Here is a 20,927-nt window from a genome sequence, read left to right on the forward strand (position 1 = left end):
TATTTATAGAAATAAATGTCTGCTTGAAATAATTAAGAATATGGTAAACAAGTTGCTATAAAGAATGCATAATTAGCCTATATATCCATTGGTATTTCATTAAAAAGAAGACCATGTTCTTGTTCTTTATGAGAAGTGGTTTTATTTAATTTTAACATAAAGGCATGTTGTGTGTCATCGCAATTAAATCGGTGTCTATCATGATAAAACCTTAATATCAAACCTATATAATGAGTTTGGAAATTTTTGAGAAATGCTTAATAAATGCACTGTAACTAAACCCATTCAATTTTAGCCGACTAAATTTACTGTAGATTTAATCGACTAAAATCTTATGATATTTAGTCGACTAAAACTAGACTAAAACTAAAAACAATTCAGATGACTAAAATATGACTAAAACTAAATGGCATTTTAGTCAAAAGACTGTGATTAAAAATAAATCAAAATTAGCTGTCAAAATTAACACTGTTGTGAACTAACCCTTGAAATGTACTGAATTTATAGTGTCTAGGCTAATACTTTACCCAATACCCAAGAATTGTCCCCTAGGGCTTTGCAGATATTCTTACCTTGCATGAGCGTGTAGAAGGTTCCTGAGGCCGAGAGGTTGGTGGTGACTGTGATGTCCTCTTTGTTGGAGCCCTCGGTTTGCACGCGCACAGTACTGTCTGAATTAGTGCGGTAACTGCTCACCCTGCCCGTGGGGTAAGTCACGTTTGTCAGCCGCCCATAATTGTCATACCTGAGGAGATGGAGAGAACAGAGTGTGAAAAAAAGATGGCTCAACTTGTCTTTAATGAGACCAACTGTGGATTTCAATCAAATGCAGGTCTGACTTTTTAAGTGAAGTGAAGTGAAGTGAAGTGAAGTGACATGTGGCCAAGTATGGTGACCCATACTCGGAATTAGTGCTCTGCATTTTACCCATCCAAAGTGCACACACACAGCAGTGAACACACACAAACCGTGAACACACACACCCGGCGCCCGGGGAGCAGTTGGGGGTTCGGTGCCTTGCTCAAGGGCACCTCAGTCGTGGTATTGAAGGTGGGAGAGAGCGCTGTACATTCACTCCCCCCACCTACAATCCCTGCCGGTACGAGACTCGAACCCACAACCTTTGGGTTATGAGTCCGACTCTCCATTAGGCCACAACTTCCCCTTTAATAAGGCACTGTCAAAGTGAGATGTACAAGCAAGAGAACGGCCTAAGAAAAATGTAACTGTGTCGCAAAACAAAATATTTTGGAACATAATGGAAGAGGGTTGAAGGTCCTTTCTCGATTTTTGAAACTGTTTACCACTGTGGCAGACATCATTATTGTTCCAGTTCGGTATGCTTATGCAAGTAGCACAAAAATAACACTTCAACTTCAATCTCTGCAACAAAACTGACCTTAATTGTTAAGCAACGGCATGAAGAACTTCTTATACAAGCCCAATTTTCCCAACAGGCTTGTTGTATTTGAATGTGGCCCTCGTGGGTTGTGAAGTTCAGTGCTTAGACTTAAATGAAAATCATTATTTTCTAACCCTTATGTCATTCCAGGCCTTCATGACTTTCTTTCTTCTGTGGAAAACAAAAGATGATATTTTGAGAAATAACTGTTTGGGTCCCAATTTTGTCTTCAAGAGTCTTCAAAAGAAGAAAGAAAGGGTGGGAAAATGACAGAAATGTCATTTTTTTTAATGAACTATCCCTTAAGAACACGACTAGTTTGAGCTTCAAACCAACTATCACTGTAGAGCAGCTGTACAGAGTCAAATTCATTGGCTAATCTGAAAATGCTTGGTTCTGAAAATAAAACGCAATATGACAATTTCACTGCGAGACAGAACTGAGTGTAGAGCGGTTCTCTTGCAGACAGATATTTCGTCCAACTAGATGTGACAGCAGCAAGTAGTCTGTGAACGAAACCAACAAACACTAAGATCTTCAAAGATAACGAATCTGATTTGGTGGAGATACTTATTTTATTTTCTATGACTTCCATGCAATATCTTTGGGATTTGAATCCAAGATTTCCTTATCACACAGGTTCTTATATAGTACTAACTTAACAGGCTTTACACGCTAAAGAAAAAATCAGTGGAAAGAACAAAATGTGTCTCCTCCGTTTTCATTTGTAGAGGTAATAAAGAGGAAAGCTCCTGTGATACGTTTCTTATTAGCCTCTTTATTCCCCATCCATAACTCTTTTCATCGTATCATTTTTGCTGCTCCGTTTTTTCAAGAGGCAGAGAAAGGAGGTTAGGGGCTGGCAGTGAATGACTGCAGTCGACCCACAACAATTTTGTTCTGTTCTCTGGCAAACAAACTAAATTATCTTGTTTTCTTCTCCTACTTTGTTCTTTTCCTCCCTATATTTTTTATTTGCCAGCCTCCACGCGAGCGCTCTCTCAGCAGGCCGAGTGTGGAGTAAGTGCCGACTGATTCATCTCGGTGACCAAACATCTCCTTTTTAGAGCAGCAGTCTATTGTAGTCACGGAGAACTGACCGCCTCAAAGCACCCTGGGATTGAAGTATTGGTCGAGATGTAACACTGAGTCACATTACAGGACACAAATACAGCGGGGGAGGGAGAAAGCATTCGTAAACAACAGTGCGAATGTCTAGATCTGTCTGAGACCCTTTGTGGTCACATGACTGACATGAAAACATGGACTACTGTTCAAAAGTTTGGCATTGGTGAGATTTTATTTTTTGAAAAAGTATTTTATGCTCCCTAAGACTGAATGTATTTGATCAACAGCACAGTAAAAACAGTAATATTGTGATTGAAATGCATGATCGCAATTTAAAATGATTACAATTTAGAATTATTTCTATTTAAAATAACTGTTTTCTATTTTCTAATATATATTTTAAAATGTAATTTATTCCTAGGATGCAAAGCTGAATTTTCAGCATCATTCCTCCAGTCTTCAGTGTCACGTGATCCTTCAGAAATCATTCTAATATGCTGACTTGCTGCTCAAGAAACATTTCTTATTATTATCAATGTTGAAAACAGTTGTGCTGCTTCATATTTTTGTGGAAACCATGATAGAATATTTCAGGATTATTAAATTATTAGAACATTCAAAATAACAGGATTTATTTGAAATAAAACGTTATTCTTTTAAAGGTTTTTATTCTTGCTGAATAACATTTTTAATTTCTAAACCACAAACTTTTAAATTGAAGTTTTTTTTTTTTTTAAACATGAGCATATTTACAGCAATATTTTATATGGAATAATATGGAAAATTGAATAATATTAATTTTATAATATTAATATTAATAATATGAATTAATTCATGTTTAATTCACTGTTCCAAAGCTCAAGGACACTTTACAATCAATAAGATTAAAATAAAACTAAAATAAACAAATAAATAAACATACTGTATATAATTAAAATGATTAACCTAATAATAGCATTTTTGTGAAAGCTCAAAAGCTATAATACAAATATTTTTAAATACATTCGAGTCATTTTTGAAGCTGAAAAGCCTAACTGTCTATTCACTGAAATTAATGTTCCATATAAGATTTTGAGTACAATTAAAATGACAGAAATTGTTGAGGTGAATTAATCGTTTAAGGATATGGTTAACTGCAAATGTTGTTTAATTCGGTGGAAGAATGCAGATGTTCCAGAATTAAAAATTGAAAACTCTGTTAGTACACACAAAACACATTTCCTCCAGAGCTGAATAGACCCACATCGTAGCAGAAGTCTTTGTTATGCTTACACTACTCTCCGTACAGTTTCTGCACGAGTCCTGGCCGATGTAACGTCCGCAGGCAAACACGCTTCACAGGGACTTAATGAATTCAGGTGGCAGAGATGATAAACCGCGTCTGCCACACTTTGGAGTGTGCAGATAAATTGTTTAGGCTGCTCTGTTCTAGTGCAGGAAAACAGTGACTTTGACCCTCAGATGGCAGCTTGACCTTCAAAGTTAATTATGCAAAACAGAATATCAAATGACAAATTACAAAAAAAAAGAGGGGGAAAAAAACAACAACCAAGCCTTCTTTATCACAAAAGACGACCTCATGTTGCCAGAGGGAATGGACGGATCTAATTGCTTAGGAAGGGGAAAAAAAACAACAACAGAGCAACTATTCCTGATGTTAATTATTGTTTTTTCTCTTTCACTAATTGCAATTATTGAGTAAATGTACTTTGCCTGCCATCTGTTCATTTGGCAAACAGGGGATTAAATAAATGATATGAGAGCATGGGACTGAAACAAAGGATGAAAAACTGAACTTTCTTCAACGCTTGAGGCAATGCCACTTATGGCTGGTTATCTACAACCATTTACTGTGCCTTATCAAATATGCAGCATTTGTACATTAAAACAAACAGTACAAGCAATAAATGCGTGTGAAGTAGTTTTAAATTAGTTTTGCCTACAGTCAAGGTCACATGAATGTAATGCTAATGAATATGCTACATCAGTATTACTGCAAACACATTTTTTGTTGTTATACAGACTGATGGTCGAATTTTCTCTAGAAAAAAGGTTTACATTTTAGTTAATCTGGAATCAGTTACAGGGGATGGATTTACTGTTTGGGTGGGCATCCACAAAATGAGTGGTAAAACTAAAATATTAATTGGTAATAATAGAAATAGAAACAAATAGCTGTTGTCTTACATTAGCTAGTGTGCCTGTGCCACCACTGACTACACAGAATAACATGCAAACATGCAAAACCAGTATTCAGCCTTATAGGTAAAAACACAGATGGAACCTAAACATTTGTGCCCCTATGGGCCATTGGCTGACACTGACCAATTTATATGCTGGTATATATAATACAAATATTTTACTTGTTTTATTCATATAATCAAAATAAGTATTAAAGGTTAGATTGTGTAAATGTGAAACAAAAATGAGTGTCTGAACTGCAGAAGCAGGAACTCTAAAAAAACAATGCTGTTGGAGATACTCCTGAAACCAATTACCTTACAGCAGATGACTGAAGTCCAATAAACCACAGAGACCTTGTGAACTCTTGACTGTATCTACAGTAACATGACCCACAGCCAAGCAAGACCTTCCCAATTTACGCTGAGCAAGAGTATATTTAGCTTCCAGTAGTCGAGTGAAGCTCGCTGTGAAGTATGCAGTGATAAATGTGAAACTCTGTATTTAAGATATAGCTTGAATAAGTATAAAAAATACTGTGAAAAAATTATGGGCATTAAAAAGGATGTCACTGTTTTAAATGTAGTAATTACCCCTAAACATTTCATATTAATAAAGAAATAAAATATACATTTTCAATTTAATAATAATAATAATAATTTACAATTATGTAAGATTACTAATATTAACATAACATATACATGTAAATGATATATATTTTTGCGTATTACATGTACATGTATATAATTAAAAAAAAATCTAAAAGTTAAATATAATGTTAAATATGCTACAATGTTAAAAGTAAATAATTTATACAATGCAATATAATAGAAAATAACCATTTTAATATATGATTATCAACATTTACATTATAAACATACTGATGTACATATATATTTTATGTGTGTTATATGTAATATTACAATTTCAAAAATCTAAATATTAATGTTAAAATAAATAATTATTGGCATATCATTTTCATAATAAAACATTATATAAAGATTATACAAGATCAACATTATATATATATATATATATATATATATATCAACATTTACATCATATACTGTACATATGTATGATGCAAATGTATTTTTATTTGTATATTATATGTAAATATAATACAATTTTAAAAATCAAAACATTAATGTTAAATATAACAATATATTATATATACCTTCCCATATCTTTCTACATGTATGTATGTATGTATCTATCTGTCTGTCTGTCTGTCTGTCTGTCTGTCTATCTATCTATCTATCTATCTATCTATCTATCTATCTATCTATCTATCTATCTATCTATCTATCTATCTATCTATCTATCTATCTATCTATCTATCTATCTATCTATCTATCTATCTATCTATCTATCTATCTATCTATCTATCTATCTATCTATCTATCTATCTATCTATCTATCTATCTATCTATCTGTCTCTGTCTGTCTGTCTGTCTGTCTGTCTATCTATCTATCTGTCTATCTGTCTGTCTGTCTCTGTTTGTCTGTCTATCTATCTGTCTGTCTGTGTGTCTCTGTCTGTCTGTCTATCTATCTATCTATCTGTCTGTCTATCTATCTGTCTGTTTCTGTCTGTCTGTTTCTGTCTGTCTGTCTGTCTGTCTGTCTATCTATCTATCTGTCTATCTGTCTGTCTGTCTGTCTGTCTGTCTGTCTGTCTATCTATCTATCTATCTGCTAATAATAATAATAATAGTAATAATAATTCTTACATAAATGATATTAAGAAAATAATTACTTTTAAGACTGTGTAATAATATTTACATTTTACATCATATACACTTATATAGTGTAAACGTATATATTTTATTTGTGTATATAAAAACCTTATTATTAATATTAAAAATTAGCATTATAAATGCTTCTCTCAAATGTTACATCTTGCCTGAGCTAAATCTGAAAAAAAAAAAAAAGCTTCTTTGCAGTATGACGTATTCTACAATTGATATGCCATGGAAAAGTTATTAGCCTTTAGTATAGAAAACAATAAACAGAAAGTAGAAATTTTACTCACTCGTAGAAGGTAGTCCATCCGTCTTCATTGCTTTTTGTGGCCAGCAGACCTGAGCTTCCATGATAAGTCATCATGGCAAGCTCTTGACCCTGGGCAGCAACACTCTTCAGTGCATTATTAGTTCCAATAGTGAACCAGAACGTCTGGCCATCAGGACCCATCAGCCAGAGCGGCAATCCCGTTGTGTCTCTACGAATGGTCACTTTGTTCTTATTCTTGTCCATGATGCTGCTCAGGTCACCTTCACCAGAGTAGCTGAAGTTGTACAGGTAGTCTCCAGTGGTCAGGCTCTGAGTGTAGATGTGACTCCCGTTCACGTCAAACAGGTAGAGTTCGTCATCGATGGGTGAGGAAACCTCATACATGTTGAGCGAGTTGAGGAACGCTTTGTTCCTCCTGACATATCGGATGCGTATGTTACCCAGGTCGGCGATGAAGAGTTCTCCATCGGGTGAAACTGCTAATGAGGAGGGTACGTTTAGCTTGGCATCTTTGGCGTAGCCGTCGTCGCCCGAGTAGCAGTCGCAGTTAGCGTCGTTCTTGCAGTCGCAGCCACTGGGGGCGCCAGCGACCAGAGAGATCTCTCCATTGGTTGAGACATGACGGACTCGGTTGATCTTCTTCTCGTCCGACTCGGAGATGTAAAGCAAGCCGTTGTGGGAGACGGCAAGAGCATTGGCGGATTCCAAGGTTGCGTGGATGGCGATTTTACTGACTAGGAAGTGATCCAGGCCGGGTACCTGGCAGTGCATTGGCCTTCCCGCTACAATCCTCACTTGATGGTTCTCGGAGATCTGCAGAACTACATTGTTGTCCAGAACATAAAGCGAATTGTCCATCGGGCTCACCGCCAGATCAGTGGGCCATTCTAAACGCACCTATGGGAGACAGGGGAAAAATACACTGTTATAATGCGACATTAAGAGTTTATTTTACTTGTTAGGTTTGGAAACACATTTGCTATGGGAAGAAGTGAAGCAGGTGCTCAAACAATTACCAAGAATGTTCAACTAAAAAAATTAAATAAAATAATAATCTAAATTCAAATTCTAGAAAAAGTCCAAACACAAACAAATGCAACTTTATTTATTACATTAAACAATAAAAAATAAATATATATATATAAAAAAAATCTAATTTTAAATTCAACAATATTTGCTATTGGTATAAAAACACCCTCTTTATGGCATGTTTTATTCATAATAATAACAACAATAATAATAATAATAATAATAATAAAACATGCCATAACATATTTTTAATTAGGTCCTATTTATGGCCTGTTTTATTGAAGATGATGAAGATGATGATGATGATGATGATGATGATTTGATCATCATTTTCAATAAAACATGCCATAAAAAGGACTTAATTAAGAAATATGTTATGGCATGTTTAATAATAATAATAATAATAATAATAATAATAATAAACAGGCCATAACATATTTCTTAAGTTATTTTTTATGGCATGTTTTATTGAAGTTGATGATGATGATGATGATGATCTGTACACCAACAGATTTTTAATTTTAAAATTTGGATTTTTTAAATTACATTTTGATATATTAAAAAATGAATAAATTGTGATCTCCCCTCCCTCCAGGACATTTACAACACCCGTCTCACCCGCAAAGCCCTCTGCATTGCAGGTGATCCCACCCACCCCAGACTTGACTTGATCTATCTAGATCTATCTAAAGCTACTTCCTCAATTACAGACACAATCTCTGTTGCCTATTGTAAAGGTTATTTTAAATACTCTGTTTGACTGAGAAACACTTGACGTCTGATGTTGGCAGAAACTTTTATTTTAAAGAAATAGTTATTATAATAGTTAAATAGTTACATTTCTGTTTGTAGAGTGAGTGTTGCACTTTTTTCTACAGAGGAGGAAGTGAAAACTGAAATGCCATATGCTACATTAATAATGGAAAAGCAAATACGACGAGAAAAAAAAAAAAAAGAAAGGTTTGAATAGGTCACAATTGCCGCAGAAGACAAACAGTTCTTGAGTTGAGGCTGCTTTATCTGATAAACATGAAAGTTAAAAAGGGAAGTTGAAAAGTTGATAAGAGAGAAGCAGGAGAGAAAAAGTGAGTCAAATGATCAGATTAAACCATGGACTCCCAAAAAATTATACTTGCACTATATCTGTCACCCCTACACACGGATGTCTTTTTCTAGCTTTGGCTTATTAATTTCATAATGGAAAGCGACTGCAGCAGGGGAACAGGAACATCGAAACAAAACTTGGCACACGTATAAAACAAGACCTCCTGCTTGGTTGCCTAAATTATGACTTATTGTTCTGAAAATAATACAGCAGGCTTTTAATATAGAAATGATTGAATCTGGTGAATTTGCACAGACCCTCTCTTCACTAGGGGACAGTAATCGCTCTCTTAGGGGCCGAGTATGAAGTGTCTTATTTCAATAGTGTTCTTGGCATGCTAACAAGGCTGGCTGATTAAAATATGCTTTTAATGCACTCTGAGAATAGACAAAAAGCTACCAAGCTGAGCTTAATATTAAAAGTATTACATAAAAGTCACAAACTAATCTGTAGATGTCGACTGGGACATGTTGGTTTTTATGGAGAAGTGAGAAAAGCTATGTAAATAGCATGATTAATGAAGTGCATTAAAATCTGCCTTCAACGTTTGCTGACTTTCTCATAATAGATTCCTAAATGTGACTGTTTATAATTGAAGAGACAGAAAAACATTATGTTGACATTTTCAACAGAGACTCAAGCAAGCAGATGTGGCATTTAAACGAAAAAAGAAATGGCTGCAAACTTCATTTTACAGACTTAGACAGTCACTTAATTTTAAAGATCATAATATAGCATTAATACTTCTTGATACTACTTGATAATTCAAAACACCTGGAAAACTCTGGTTGAGGAGTTATGGGTAATATTTCAAGTAGATGGCTGCAGAATACAAAGTGCTTACTAATTCTTTAAAGCTGCATATGTGAAACAGCATGCATAATGCAACCATAAGTACAGTGTTGTGCATTTCAAACAGAATTATGCTATGATAATTAGTGCTGTCAAACGATTAATTGTGATTAATCGCATTCCAAAATAAAAGTTTTGTTTACATACTGTAATATATGTGTGTGTACTGTGTACATTTATTATGTATATATAAATACACACACATACAGTATATATTTTGAAAATATTTACATGTATATATTTTATATTCATATAATTTATATTAATTTAAAATATAAACAACATATTTTTCTTAAATATATACATGCATGTGTGTGTATTTATATATACATAATAAATATACACAGTACACACATATATAACAGTATGTAAACAGAAACTTTTATTTTGGATGCGATTAATCACGATTAATCGTCTGACAGCACTAATAATAATGCCATATGATATCATAATGCAGCATGTTCAATTTTTTGTCAAACAAAACAAACCAAAAGTTACAAAAAAAAAGACTTATTAATTAATTATTTTTAACCCAAGTCTGTGTAAACGTCAAATTTTGGTGTGATCAAATAACTAGTAAAAAAATCTAACTGAATAAAATATAAAAATGTAATTTAGCATTAATTAAACAAACAACAACAAAAACTGACATTACAACAAAAATAAAATAAAATAAAAAATAAAATAAAATAAAATCAGATGCACGAGCTAACAAAATGCATTAGATAAAAACTTAAAAACTGCAATGGCCCTGCAGAACTAGAACCTGTTAAAAAGTAGGGACAAGCCATATTATAGCTGATCTCACAAGTGCAAGGATTTCAGTATCCTGAAGATCCTGGACTGTCCGATAAGTCCTCAACAACATAAAACATATCACTCAATACACCATTCTGCCCTCATTCCTGGAAATGATGCCCGCACCCTGAGCTGATCTATATCAAACTGCCTCCTGGACGCTGGTCTGCAGTAATCTATTGGCCACGGCCACTGCCATGGCTTAAGTAGCACCACGCATTGATTTTAAGATACGATTATGTCACAGTAAGACCCGAAGAAAGAAGACTCTCACTGCCAACTGAGTCACCGTGTTCTGTTCGATATCGGTCAGTGATATCTCCCCAGAGCTGAAACCTACAACACACACACACACACACGCACGACATGATATCAAGATTTCTTATCACGGCAGAAGGATTAATATAATAAGACACATCATGGAGCAGCAGAGCAGAAGTGGAGTTGGTGATGGACAGGCTTTAACCGAAACCAAATGCCAATTTAAAACAATCACTGAAGGAATGAGAAAAGTTACCCCGTACCTTATCGAGACGTCAGTGACAGAACATCATCTGGAAAGCATTGCATTTGGTTTTAAGTGCAATATGTGTATACAAATCTAATCAACATCTTAAGGGCAAACTCAGAGTCTAAACCAAGGCTTTTCAAAGTTTTTAAAGTCAAGTAGCCCCAAATATGATTTGAGAAAGACTCCCTTCCCTAAATATATAACAAAATATAACTCTAAAACATTATTATTATTTTCTTGGGCTACGTCAAGAAAAATAAGAACTGCAAAAAACATTTAAATATGTTTGAAAAACCCTCTGGGAAACTTTTTTTTATTTTTTTGCAATGTTAAATGGGATTTCCTTAAGTAGGACAAGTTTCTTTCGGTCTTGGAACAACACTGCCAATAACCAATCAGATTTTAAGGTTAGGTACAGGGTCCAACCAATCAGATTTCAGAGTTAGGGTTAAGTCCAGGGTTAGGGATCCAACAGCATTCTAACCCACCAATCACTTTCATCCAATTTCCAGGGTAGGTTTAGCATTACAGATATGATTAGATGACGACTTAATGCTACACATTTTATTCCAGGCCCAGAAAGGATGTTAATTCAGGAATCCTTGGCTTTTTGCAGCATATTGCATGGAACAAAAAAAAAACAAACAAATAAGACATTTTCCAGATGAAAATGCACTCGATGAACAGATGTCTCAATGTTTTTGTGCTATCAGGGTAATTCTTTGTTTATTAAATCCATTTTCTTCTGAACAGTGGTGATTAAATATTCAGCGGCTGTGTGTGTGTGTGTGTGTGTGGATGGGTGGGGGGGCGGAGGTGGGATTTGATACCTCTGTGAGTGATAGACAGGATGTATCATCTCTATTTCTCCATCTACTCCTCACTCTTTCACAACTAACAGAGTGAGAGAGAGAGAATAAACTGCTCACACCCTCGTAAATCCAACACTAGAACAGCTGCCGTTAAATCCTTCAACATACGCTGAAGCACGCGTAATGAGAACACGCAGGCTTGACCTTGTCCGAAAGCATGTAAGCCAGCTTGCATCTTAAACAGCCTTTTCAAAATACAGTCCTTACTGCGACATTTCATATCAATTTTGATTCACGTCATAAAAAGGAAAATAATCGCTCGCTTAGTTTGAAGTCATGCTGTTTTGGAGCAGCCGTTGCTGTAGATAACAGGGTTGCGCACCATTTAAATTCCAATCAAATTTCTGAGATAGCAAACAGGATGCAGAGTTGACCTTTCGCTAAGCTCTGTCCACCTTAAACTCTTTAGTTACTATCGACACTACAATGAGCTGAATAAATAAGTAAATGAATAACATCCTCAAGCTCTAAACTACTCAAGATTTTTGTTTTTGAAAAAATGAATACTTAGCAAGGGCGCATTCATCAAAGTGACTGTGAAGACATTTGTAATGCTACATAAGATTTATATTTCAAATACATGTTGTTCTTTTGAACTTTCTTTTCATCAAAGCATCCTGAACATTTTTAGAAAACATGTCATGGTTTCCAAAAAAATAACACTGTTTTTAACTTTTTTTAAAGAAATATTTGTTGAGCAGCAAATCGGCATATTATAATGATTTCTGAAGGATCATGTGACACTGAAAACGGTTGAAAAATCAATTTTGCCATCACAGAAATTAATTGCATTTGAAAATGTATTCAAATGGAAAACAGTACTATTAATATTTCACAATATTACTGCTTTACTGTATTTTTGATCCAATAAATGAAGCCTTGGTGAGCATAAGAGATTTATTTTAAAAACTTTTATGCAAACACAACTTGTATCCTCTCTGTATACACTGCGTGACTAGTATAAGACTTATTTTGGTTTAATATTCTATAATATTATGTTTTATTATTATTAGTGCTGTCAAATGATTAATCGCGATTAATCGCATCCAAAATAAACGTTTTTGTTTACATACAGTAGTATATGTGTGTGTAATGTGTATATTTATTATGTATATATAAATACACACCTATGCATGTATATATTTAAGAAAAATGTTACGTTTATATATTAAATATATTTATATATACGTAATATAAATTATATGAATATAAATATATACATGTAAATACATGTAAATATTTTAAATATATATACTTCTATGTGTGTGTATTTATATATACATAATAAATATACACAGTAGATATATTATGTAAATAAAAAACTTTTATTTTGAATGCGATTAATCGTGATTAATCGTTTGACAGCACTAATTATTATATAATAATATTTAATATATAATAATATGAAAACTATCTAAACACACATATACTCTTATAGTCTTACAGTATACACTAAACAAGTTCAAAACCTGAACATATGGCAGATGGCAACAGTTGCTAAGGTAGGATTTCTTAGTAATGTTTTAAGGCAGGGCTAAGCAAAGGGGCAGTCAAATTCATATTTATTTTTCATTTTAATTTGAGTAAAGACAATTAAAATGGAACAAAATAAACATTTTACATAGAGTATACAATCAAATCAGTTGTAAACCCCTGAATTGCATACCAAAAATAACCATCACTGAAGTAAAAAGACATTTAAATACTCCCATTCCAAGAGTGTGCAGTTATCACCATATTTCTATGTTCACCAGGGGATGAGGAGAATATTTATTCCAGAAACCAATGTAATATTTGAGAAGAAATATTCTTGCCAAGTCTTAAATTCATAGCGCTCGTGCAGGGTGCCTGTGCTGCCCGAAAGGCAAACAAATTTGGAATAAAATGCGAGGTGTGCTCTGAATGCAAGATCTGAATAGTAAGTGGAAAGGAATGAAGCCATCACAGAATTGAAGCTTCCAAGGGGGGCTTATTGGAAGCGGAGATATCGGGACCTAAAGTGCATCATGTGTTAATGAACTCGGTACCCGGCACCAAAAAATATGATATTTTTTGTTGGATCTAGGTGAGAATTGGCAGGCAGTGTATGAGAGGGAGGAAACAGGCTTCAGATGAGCCCTCAAAAGTGTGGCAGCAGCAGGCTTAAGTAATGCGGCGGCGTGTTTGATGCAGTGAGAGTGTGCTGCACATGCATTTTTAATGGATGCTTTTTACTGTCTGAGTGTCTTTGGCAGAAGCTGGTGTGATTTGTCATCATTGAGGCTGGGACTGCAGTGGTCTTTCTGTGAGTGTGTGTGTGTGTGTTTCTGGCTAGAAAAGTTTTCTCTGTGGTGCAGCTGGAGGTCGCCTCCCCAGTGATCCACGTCCTCTCAGCAAAATAAAGCCTCTCAGTCAAGCGGCAGAGGCATTATTGAGCAAACCGTAAGCTGGACAGGTATATGTAAGCAAAACCAGAAGCTTGAATACAATTCATGTGTTGGACTACAGCATGTTTTTTTCCCCATTTCATTCAATTTATGATTTTCATACTGTGGTTTTGAAGAGTCATCAAAGATGAGACCATAAAAATATGCATCAAATATCATTGGTTGTAAGGTTAATCCCACAAAAACTGTCAAGAATTTGCCTGGCCCCAAAAGTAAAAAAAAGAAAGAAAGAAAGAAAGAAAGAAAGAAAGAAAGAAAGAAAGAAAGAAAGAAAGAAAGAAAGAAAGAAAGAAAGAAAGAAAGAAAGAAAGAAAGAAAGAAAGAAAGAAAGAAAGAAAGAAAGAAAGAAAGAAAGAAAGAAAGAAAGAAAGAAAGAAAGAAAGAAAGAAAGAAAGAAAGAAAGAAAGAAAGAAAGAAAGAAAGAAAGAAAGAAAGAAAGAAAGAAAGAAAGAAAGAAAGAAAGAAAGAAAGAAAGAAAGAAAGAAAGAAAGAAAAAAAAATGAATAAAGAAAATGAAGCCTATTTTTTTAAATGATATTTTCCTATGCATGTGTAATGTAAATATAATGTAAATAAAATGTACATTACAGTAAGGGTCAGTAAGATGTGTTGACAGTTGTGCTGCTTAATATTTTTTATTGAAACCGTTTATATATATTAAGCAGCACAACTGTCAACACTGAAATGTTTCTTAAGCAGCACATAATATTAATATTATTTCTCAAGGATTATGTTACACTAAAGATTGGAGTAATGGCTGCTAAAAATTTGGCTTTGCCATCACAGGAATAAATGACATTTTAAAATATATTCATATAGAAAACTCTTCTTTTAAATTGTTATAATATTTCATAATATCATAATTTTTACAGTATTTCTGATCAATAAAGCATTCTTGCAGACCGGGTGAGCATAAAATGCCAGAACTTTTTGAATGGTATATCAATATTTAATATAAATATATCAATGAGTCAAAGGTTCCATATTACATTAGCAAAGGTTAACAAATTCCCATTACTGTAATATGAAAAAAAAAATTTTTATTACTATAACGCACAAAAATAATGATGAATATTTGATTTTAAAGCTCAACAGTAAGTATACAACATTTGTTGAACTAAACGTAATTCATGTTCATTTTATTATTAAAAAGAATTCACTATGATTTTCCTCTGTATTGTTTTTATACTGCAGCAATGAGAAATTGCTTTCTTCAGTCTTTTAGTAATGCAGCAACTTTGACTCACTAATAACTTGTAATTGTTAAATGTCTGCCATTACCTGGATACTACCATTTTCAAGTGACGTCTTACACTGTCATGTTTGAAAATTGCTGTTTAAAAAAGAAATAAATACATTTTTCCGTTTTCCTGTGTAGTTCTATTGCACTTTTCCAATAAGGATTCTATAACACAGACTTTATGAGTTCAGTGCAACAACTGAGTGATTACACTGCATTGATATTTAGTAATTCTAATCAGTCACTGAACATTTCAGTTTGCTACATCCAAAACATAAAATTGGGTAAAGAAATGCATAAGGAAGACGTTTACTATAGAATCAAGGCAAAAGCTTATTGCAGTCAACTATATTTTCTTTGTCATTATAACCGCAGGCATTGTTGATTGTCCTGACACTGGGAGAACGTTGCAGGCAAAATAAAGTAAAGGAAAACCAAAGCAGCCTAAAAAGCTCCAGGTCTGGACCTCTAGGGCAGTGTCACATCCTAAAATTATACTTTAGAGATGGCAGTCAGCGCAGCGTCCTTGCCTGGGGTGACAGGTAACATTTGGATTGGTTAACAGCGCCTAGGGTGACGAGAGAGTGCACGTCTCTGTGAGCGTGTATACGAGTGTGTTTTGGGATGGAGGGAGCAGCTCTGTCACTCAGGTTGTAGGTCAGTTTGAAACTGGGTTTCGCAGGCCTGCAGCTGTAGGCAGCATCTGGGTTACTGGGACCCAAGGGAACACAAAGACCCCTGACCTGCCCTGAAGAGATGTCAGCTGAAACCCTTCACCCTCAGTAAGGCTGACATGATGACTACACCGAACATGGTGGCTGAACAGTATAGTCGTGCTGACCTTTCACAAATCCTGCCATATACTGGCCTTTATAAAGAGGCGTGATGGGTGAGAAAGCCGCAGAGGGAACACAAGAAGGCTACCCACCTGCGAGATGTCCATCACTGAGTCACAGCTCAGGGGTCGTGCTGAGGTCAAGTCGTTGAAGCCCAGCAGGGTGGATATGATACCATTCTGATCGATGCGGCGGATCATGGTGCCATCTACAAAGAAGATCACGCCATACTTATCCACAGTAATGCCTGGAGACAAGAGACAGAAAAAAGGAATGGATCTTTCCTGAGAGGATTGAATAATCTTACATGATCAACTATTAGTTGAATTACATAGCTGTAGCAAATTAGCTCAAAAGAGAATCATATTTATAAGTAATTATAACTGGTTATAATTAATTATTAATATTTAGATCAGATCTAAGTTAATTAACTCTAGCAGAATCAATATTACAATGATTTAATCTGTTCGTCCACTGACAGTATAATCATTTATCAATTCTAGGAAAGATTATTTTCCTGACCAAAAAAGAATAACTTTCCTACTTCATACAGTACTAGCATTAACTTAGCATGTAGCAAGGATCAACATTAAGTGACTCCGAATTGTGAGAAGCACACAGAGGCAATCAATTATGAATATAAGGGATTTAATAAATGAAACTACAGCTAACATACAACAAGACTAAGCACATATATACAGAATGAAGGAAAGTAAGGAAAGAGAGAGAGAAGAACAAAGAATGGCAGTATTTAGCATCAATTAACCACAACCTAATGAGAATCATCAGAGAATCAAAAATCACCTTGACAAAGGGGCCCAAACTTAGACACGCATCTAACTAGTTGGAAACGGTTATTTGCATTGGCTTTTTTTCTGAACAAGTGTCTGGATGCGGTAGACAATGGAGGTTTTTGATGAGTTCTGTAGGAGTGAGCTGGAGGCTTTCGTCGGGTTATGAAGATCGGAGAGTCCACAGCGAATCAACAAAGTTACTTGAAGATAAAAACTGCCGGAAAGTCAGACTCCAGGGTGATGAGTCTTGGAGAGTGTGTCTCAAAGGGTTTGAGCAATGATTGGTTTGGGTTAGGGACTTTTAAGGGTCTACCAGTCACACCCATCTTTGGCAGATGACCAACCTAGAGGTGTTCATTTTGAGCGGGAGAGGTTCCTTTGTCTCACGCAACACCTTATTTGCATGGTTTATGGTGGTCTGGAGGATTTGTCCAATATTAAGTCAAAGTATGGTAAAAAGAGCATGGTGCAAATTATGGTGACATAATATACACTATTAATCCCGGAATCGGAAGACGGTCATTTTGATACCTGGCATGTCAGGGATTGGGAAACATTAAGGCAGTAATACATTCATATGTCTAGATCCAAGTAACTGGAGCTTCACTACAGTACTACAGAGTTATACCTAAGCTACTATAACCTAGGAACATGCATACAACACAGGAATACACTATATATATTTTGGAACAGTTTGATCGTGGATAAATGGAGCCAATGTCCTTTCCTATGTGTATTGTGGCTTTTGAGTATGTCTGGGCCAAGGTTAGTGGCTCCTTGTGGCGATGGGGGAATCGTTCCTTCCCCCCCTGAAATCTCTTTGAAGCTCAACGAGAAAGCCGATGACTGTCCTTGCTAGCGTCGGTGAAGATAGCAGAGGTGTTAACACTCTTTGAACCAGAGGTGGACGTTAGATACGCATCTTTAATTCAGTTATAACAAGGGAGGAGGGAAAGTTTACGATGCCTAAAACCTGATCAAACATCTTGATTGCATCCAAACGCTACATTTCCCCCCTTTTCGGACAACAAGGTTCATGTGGGGACATCACTGGATAAAGGTCAGTTGAATCATGATGGTCGAATCGCAGGTGGTCCCTAATTGTCTTCAGCCTTTGGTTCCTCTAGCTGAGGGTCAATGTCAAGATGGTTTGGCGTTGTTTCGGCCTGGGTACCTTCCTGTTCTCCTCATCTTCTATGCAGAGCCTCTACTGGAGAAGTTCCTTTAGAATCCTCAGAATCTCTGCTGACTCAGACGTGACCACAATATTCTGCTCCGATGAAAGTGCGGATTTGTCTAAGGCGTGTTGTGCACCTTCTAAAGTCCACTCTGAGCGATGATCAGAGACCAAGTAGATGGTTGGAAGTCTTCCAGTCTTTTCAGAGGCAGTCTTTTGCTTGCAGTAGGCCTTATGGGCTAAGTCTTGCAGCTGGTCATGGTGCGGGGATAGGCCATTATTCCTAAGTAGTGGCTCACTGCAGAATGCAAGTTCCGGAGGAAGAGAGTTCTGAAGTTCAACTCCTCCTCCATTTCTGGCTCATTCCATGCTCCGAAGTAGGCCTATCGGAGTCGGTTCTAGTACGCCTGTGGTGTTTCTTGTCTGCCCTGTTTCAGGTCCATGGCGGCGATCATTCCTTGTTCTGACTCTAGGTCAGAAAACTCTCTGATCAAGGCCTGTTGTAACTGCTGGTAATCCGATCTGATAGTTTCTGGCTGCCGATCCAGGAAGCTTCGTACCTCACGACTGGAGGTGATCCTGAGCAGGTACAGTCTGTCCCTTGTGGTCACAGTTGGCCACAGTGGCAAATGAAAGTCCTGCAGGTAAGTGTGTATGTCGTGGCCTCCTGCAGGGTTTGGTGTGAATGGGGGGAATGTTTCTGGCCAGCTTGTCAAGGTCTTTGGGAGCTATGGCATGACTGGTGGCAAGGATGCTCTGGAGGGGCTCCCACCCCCTTGCTGCTGATGGGGGTTCTTGGCTGCTGGCTGGTGATGTTGGCCAGCTCTTTGTGGTTGTGGCTCTGGGTTGGATCATGGGCCATCAGCCAGTTCAGGTCGTCGTCCAGCGCCCACTTGTCTCCCCTTTCAGGTTGCTTTGCAGTCTGTGTGCATGTTTCAGTTCTGTGTGAACTGTGTCAAGTTCGTCTTTCAAATAGTCTCTTTGGTGGGTCAGGGCTTGGATTTTGGCTCTGGCCGTTTGCAGGTGGCCTTCGCAGGCCTTGGCCCTGGCGTCTTTGTCTTTAAGTTCAGTCTCTGCTCTCACTAGGAGAGCTTCAGCTTGTTGGAGTTTTCCGCTCAGTTCCTCTCTGGCTTCATTTTCCAACAGCTGTCGATGCTCTGTGTTTACACGGAGATCTGCGAAGGCGCCTCGGAGTCTTTTCACTTCCTCCTGTAGCTCTGGGTCCTTGCCATCCACTCTCCCACGCCGGTCCTGGGCCTCCAGGTTCAACTGGTCTAGGCGATTTCGAGCGTGTGACTGGTTCCTCCGAGCCTCTTCGGCCTGGAGCTTTAGCGCTGCTGCTTCTTGCTCCAAGTGGGTGACGTTCCGTTCACTCAGCCTTGTCTGGACGATGAGGTTGTGGGCTAGTGCCCCGATGATATTGGCCAGCTCTTTGTGGTTGTGGCTCTGGGTTGGATCATGGGCCATCAGCCAGTTCAGGTCGTCGTCCAGCTGTTCCCGGCTCAGGTGCTGGCTCAGGTCACTGGCAGCTTTAGGCAAGAGGGCATCAGTCATGGTGCTCAGCCAAGCCTCTAGATGGTCCCAGTGGGTTGCAGGGCTAGATGATCGGGACATGCTGGCTTACTGACGATGAGAGAAAACAGCACAAGGCAAAGGGGACCAATGCAATCCGTGCATAGTTAACGAGCTAGGGTAACCTATGGTTAGATAAGCTATGTGTGGTTTGGCTAACTGGTGCAGACAGTTAGTGGAGTATAGACCAGGCACCTGTTATCTTGGCCGTGAATGGCAAGGTGTGGCTAATTGGTGTGGGTAACAGCAGAAAGGATCTAAAAGATTGCTGACAGCATGGTCGACTAGGGGGTCATCTAAAGACTTTGGCTGCTTGGGTTGCCAATCTATTACTTAGCCTTCCCTGATGATTCTCAAAGGTTCGGTCTCTATGCAATTCAAAACAAAACAAAATAAAAACAAACAAACCAACAAATTAAAACACTTAATTTTAAATTTAAATTCAAACTCTGTTTAAACTAAATTTAAATAAGTGAGTGGTAAAGTAAGATAAGAGGGCGAAAAGCAAATTATAAAAAATAGACGTAAATAGAATGGTGAGAATGCCAATAGCAAATAAAATAATAAAGGGAAATTAAAATAAAAATCAAAACAAAATGAAACACCGGAAGTAGAGAGAGGAAAGCCGACCTAGCTTAGAATGCCCACAAGGAGTGGGTGAGCCCACACAAGGTGAAGTTAGGAGGATAGAGGTGAAGTTTGAGAAGTGTTAGACACTTAAACAACCTGCCCTCTAGTGTTAGTCAAAGGTACACTGCCTTAACCTAACCTCAATCGTGATTAGGGCTGCACGATAAATCGCATGCGATATTTAACTCGCATCTTGTCAGTAAAGCCGGTTCTGTAATCAGCGGTAAATCTCCATCACCTGCGGGCTTTCACATTGAGCAGTATTAACTACACAGAGCCGTTGTTCACTGACGAGTTGCGCAAAACCACGTTCATATTCGCGCGATTTTTTGCGCAGCTCGTCAGTGCACAACGGCTCGGTGTAGTTAATGCTGCTCAATGTGAAAGCACGCAGGTGATGGAGATTTACCGCTGATTA

General features: G+C 36.8%; 1 protein-coding gene across 1 annotated transcript in view; it reads right to left on the minus strand.

The window, feature by feature from the left end:
- Positions 1-20,927, minus strand: part of LOC107670431 (teneurin-4-like) — a 232,390-nt gene that overhangs the window by 25,834 nt on the left and 185,629 nt on the right. The window contains 3 exon segments of the mRNA XM_016463037.1: positions 573-745; positions 6,687-7,564; positions 16,429-16,583. Of these exon segments, the coding sequence (XP_016318523.1) occupies positions 573-745; positions 6,687-7,564; positions 16,429-16,583 (1,206 nt within the window).

Source organism: Sinocyclocheilus anshuiensis, unplaced genomic scaffold, assembly GCF_001515605.1.
Source record: "Sinocyclocheilus anshuiensis isolate Anshui unplaced genomic scaffold, SAMN03320099.WGS_v1.1 scaffold513, whole genome shotgun sequence".
In the NCBI taxonomy this organism is placed as follows: domain Eukaryota; kingdom Metazoa; phylum Chordata; class Actinopteri; order Cypriniformes; family Cyprinidae; genus Sinocyclocheilus; species Sinocyclocheilus anshuiensis.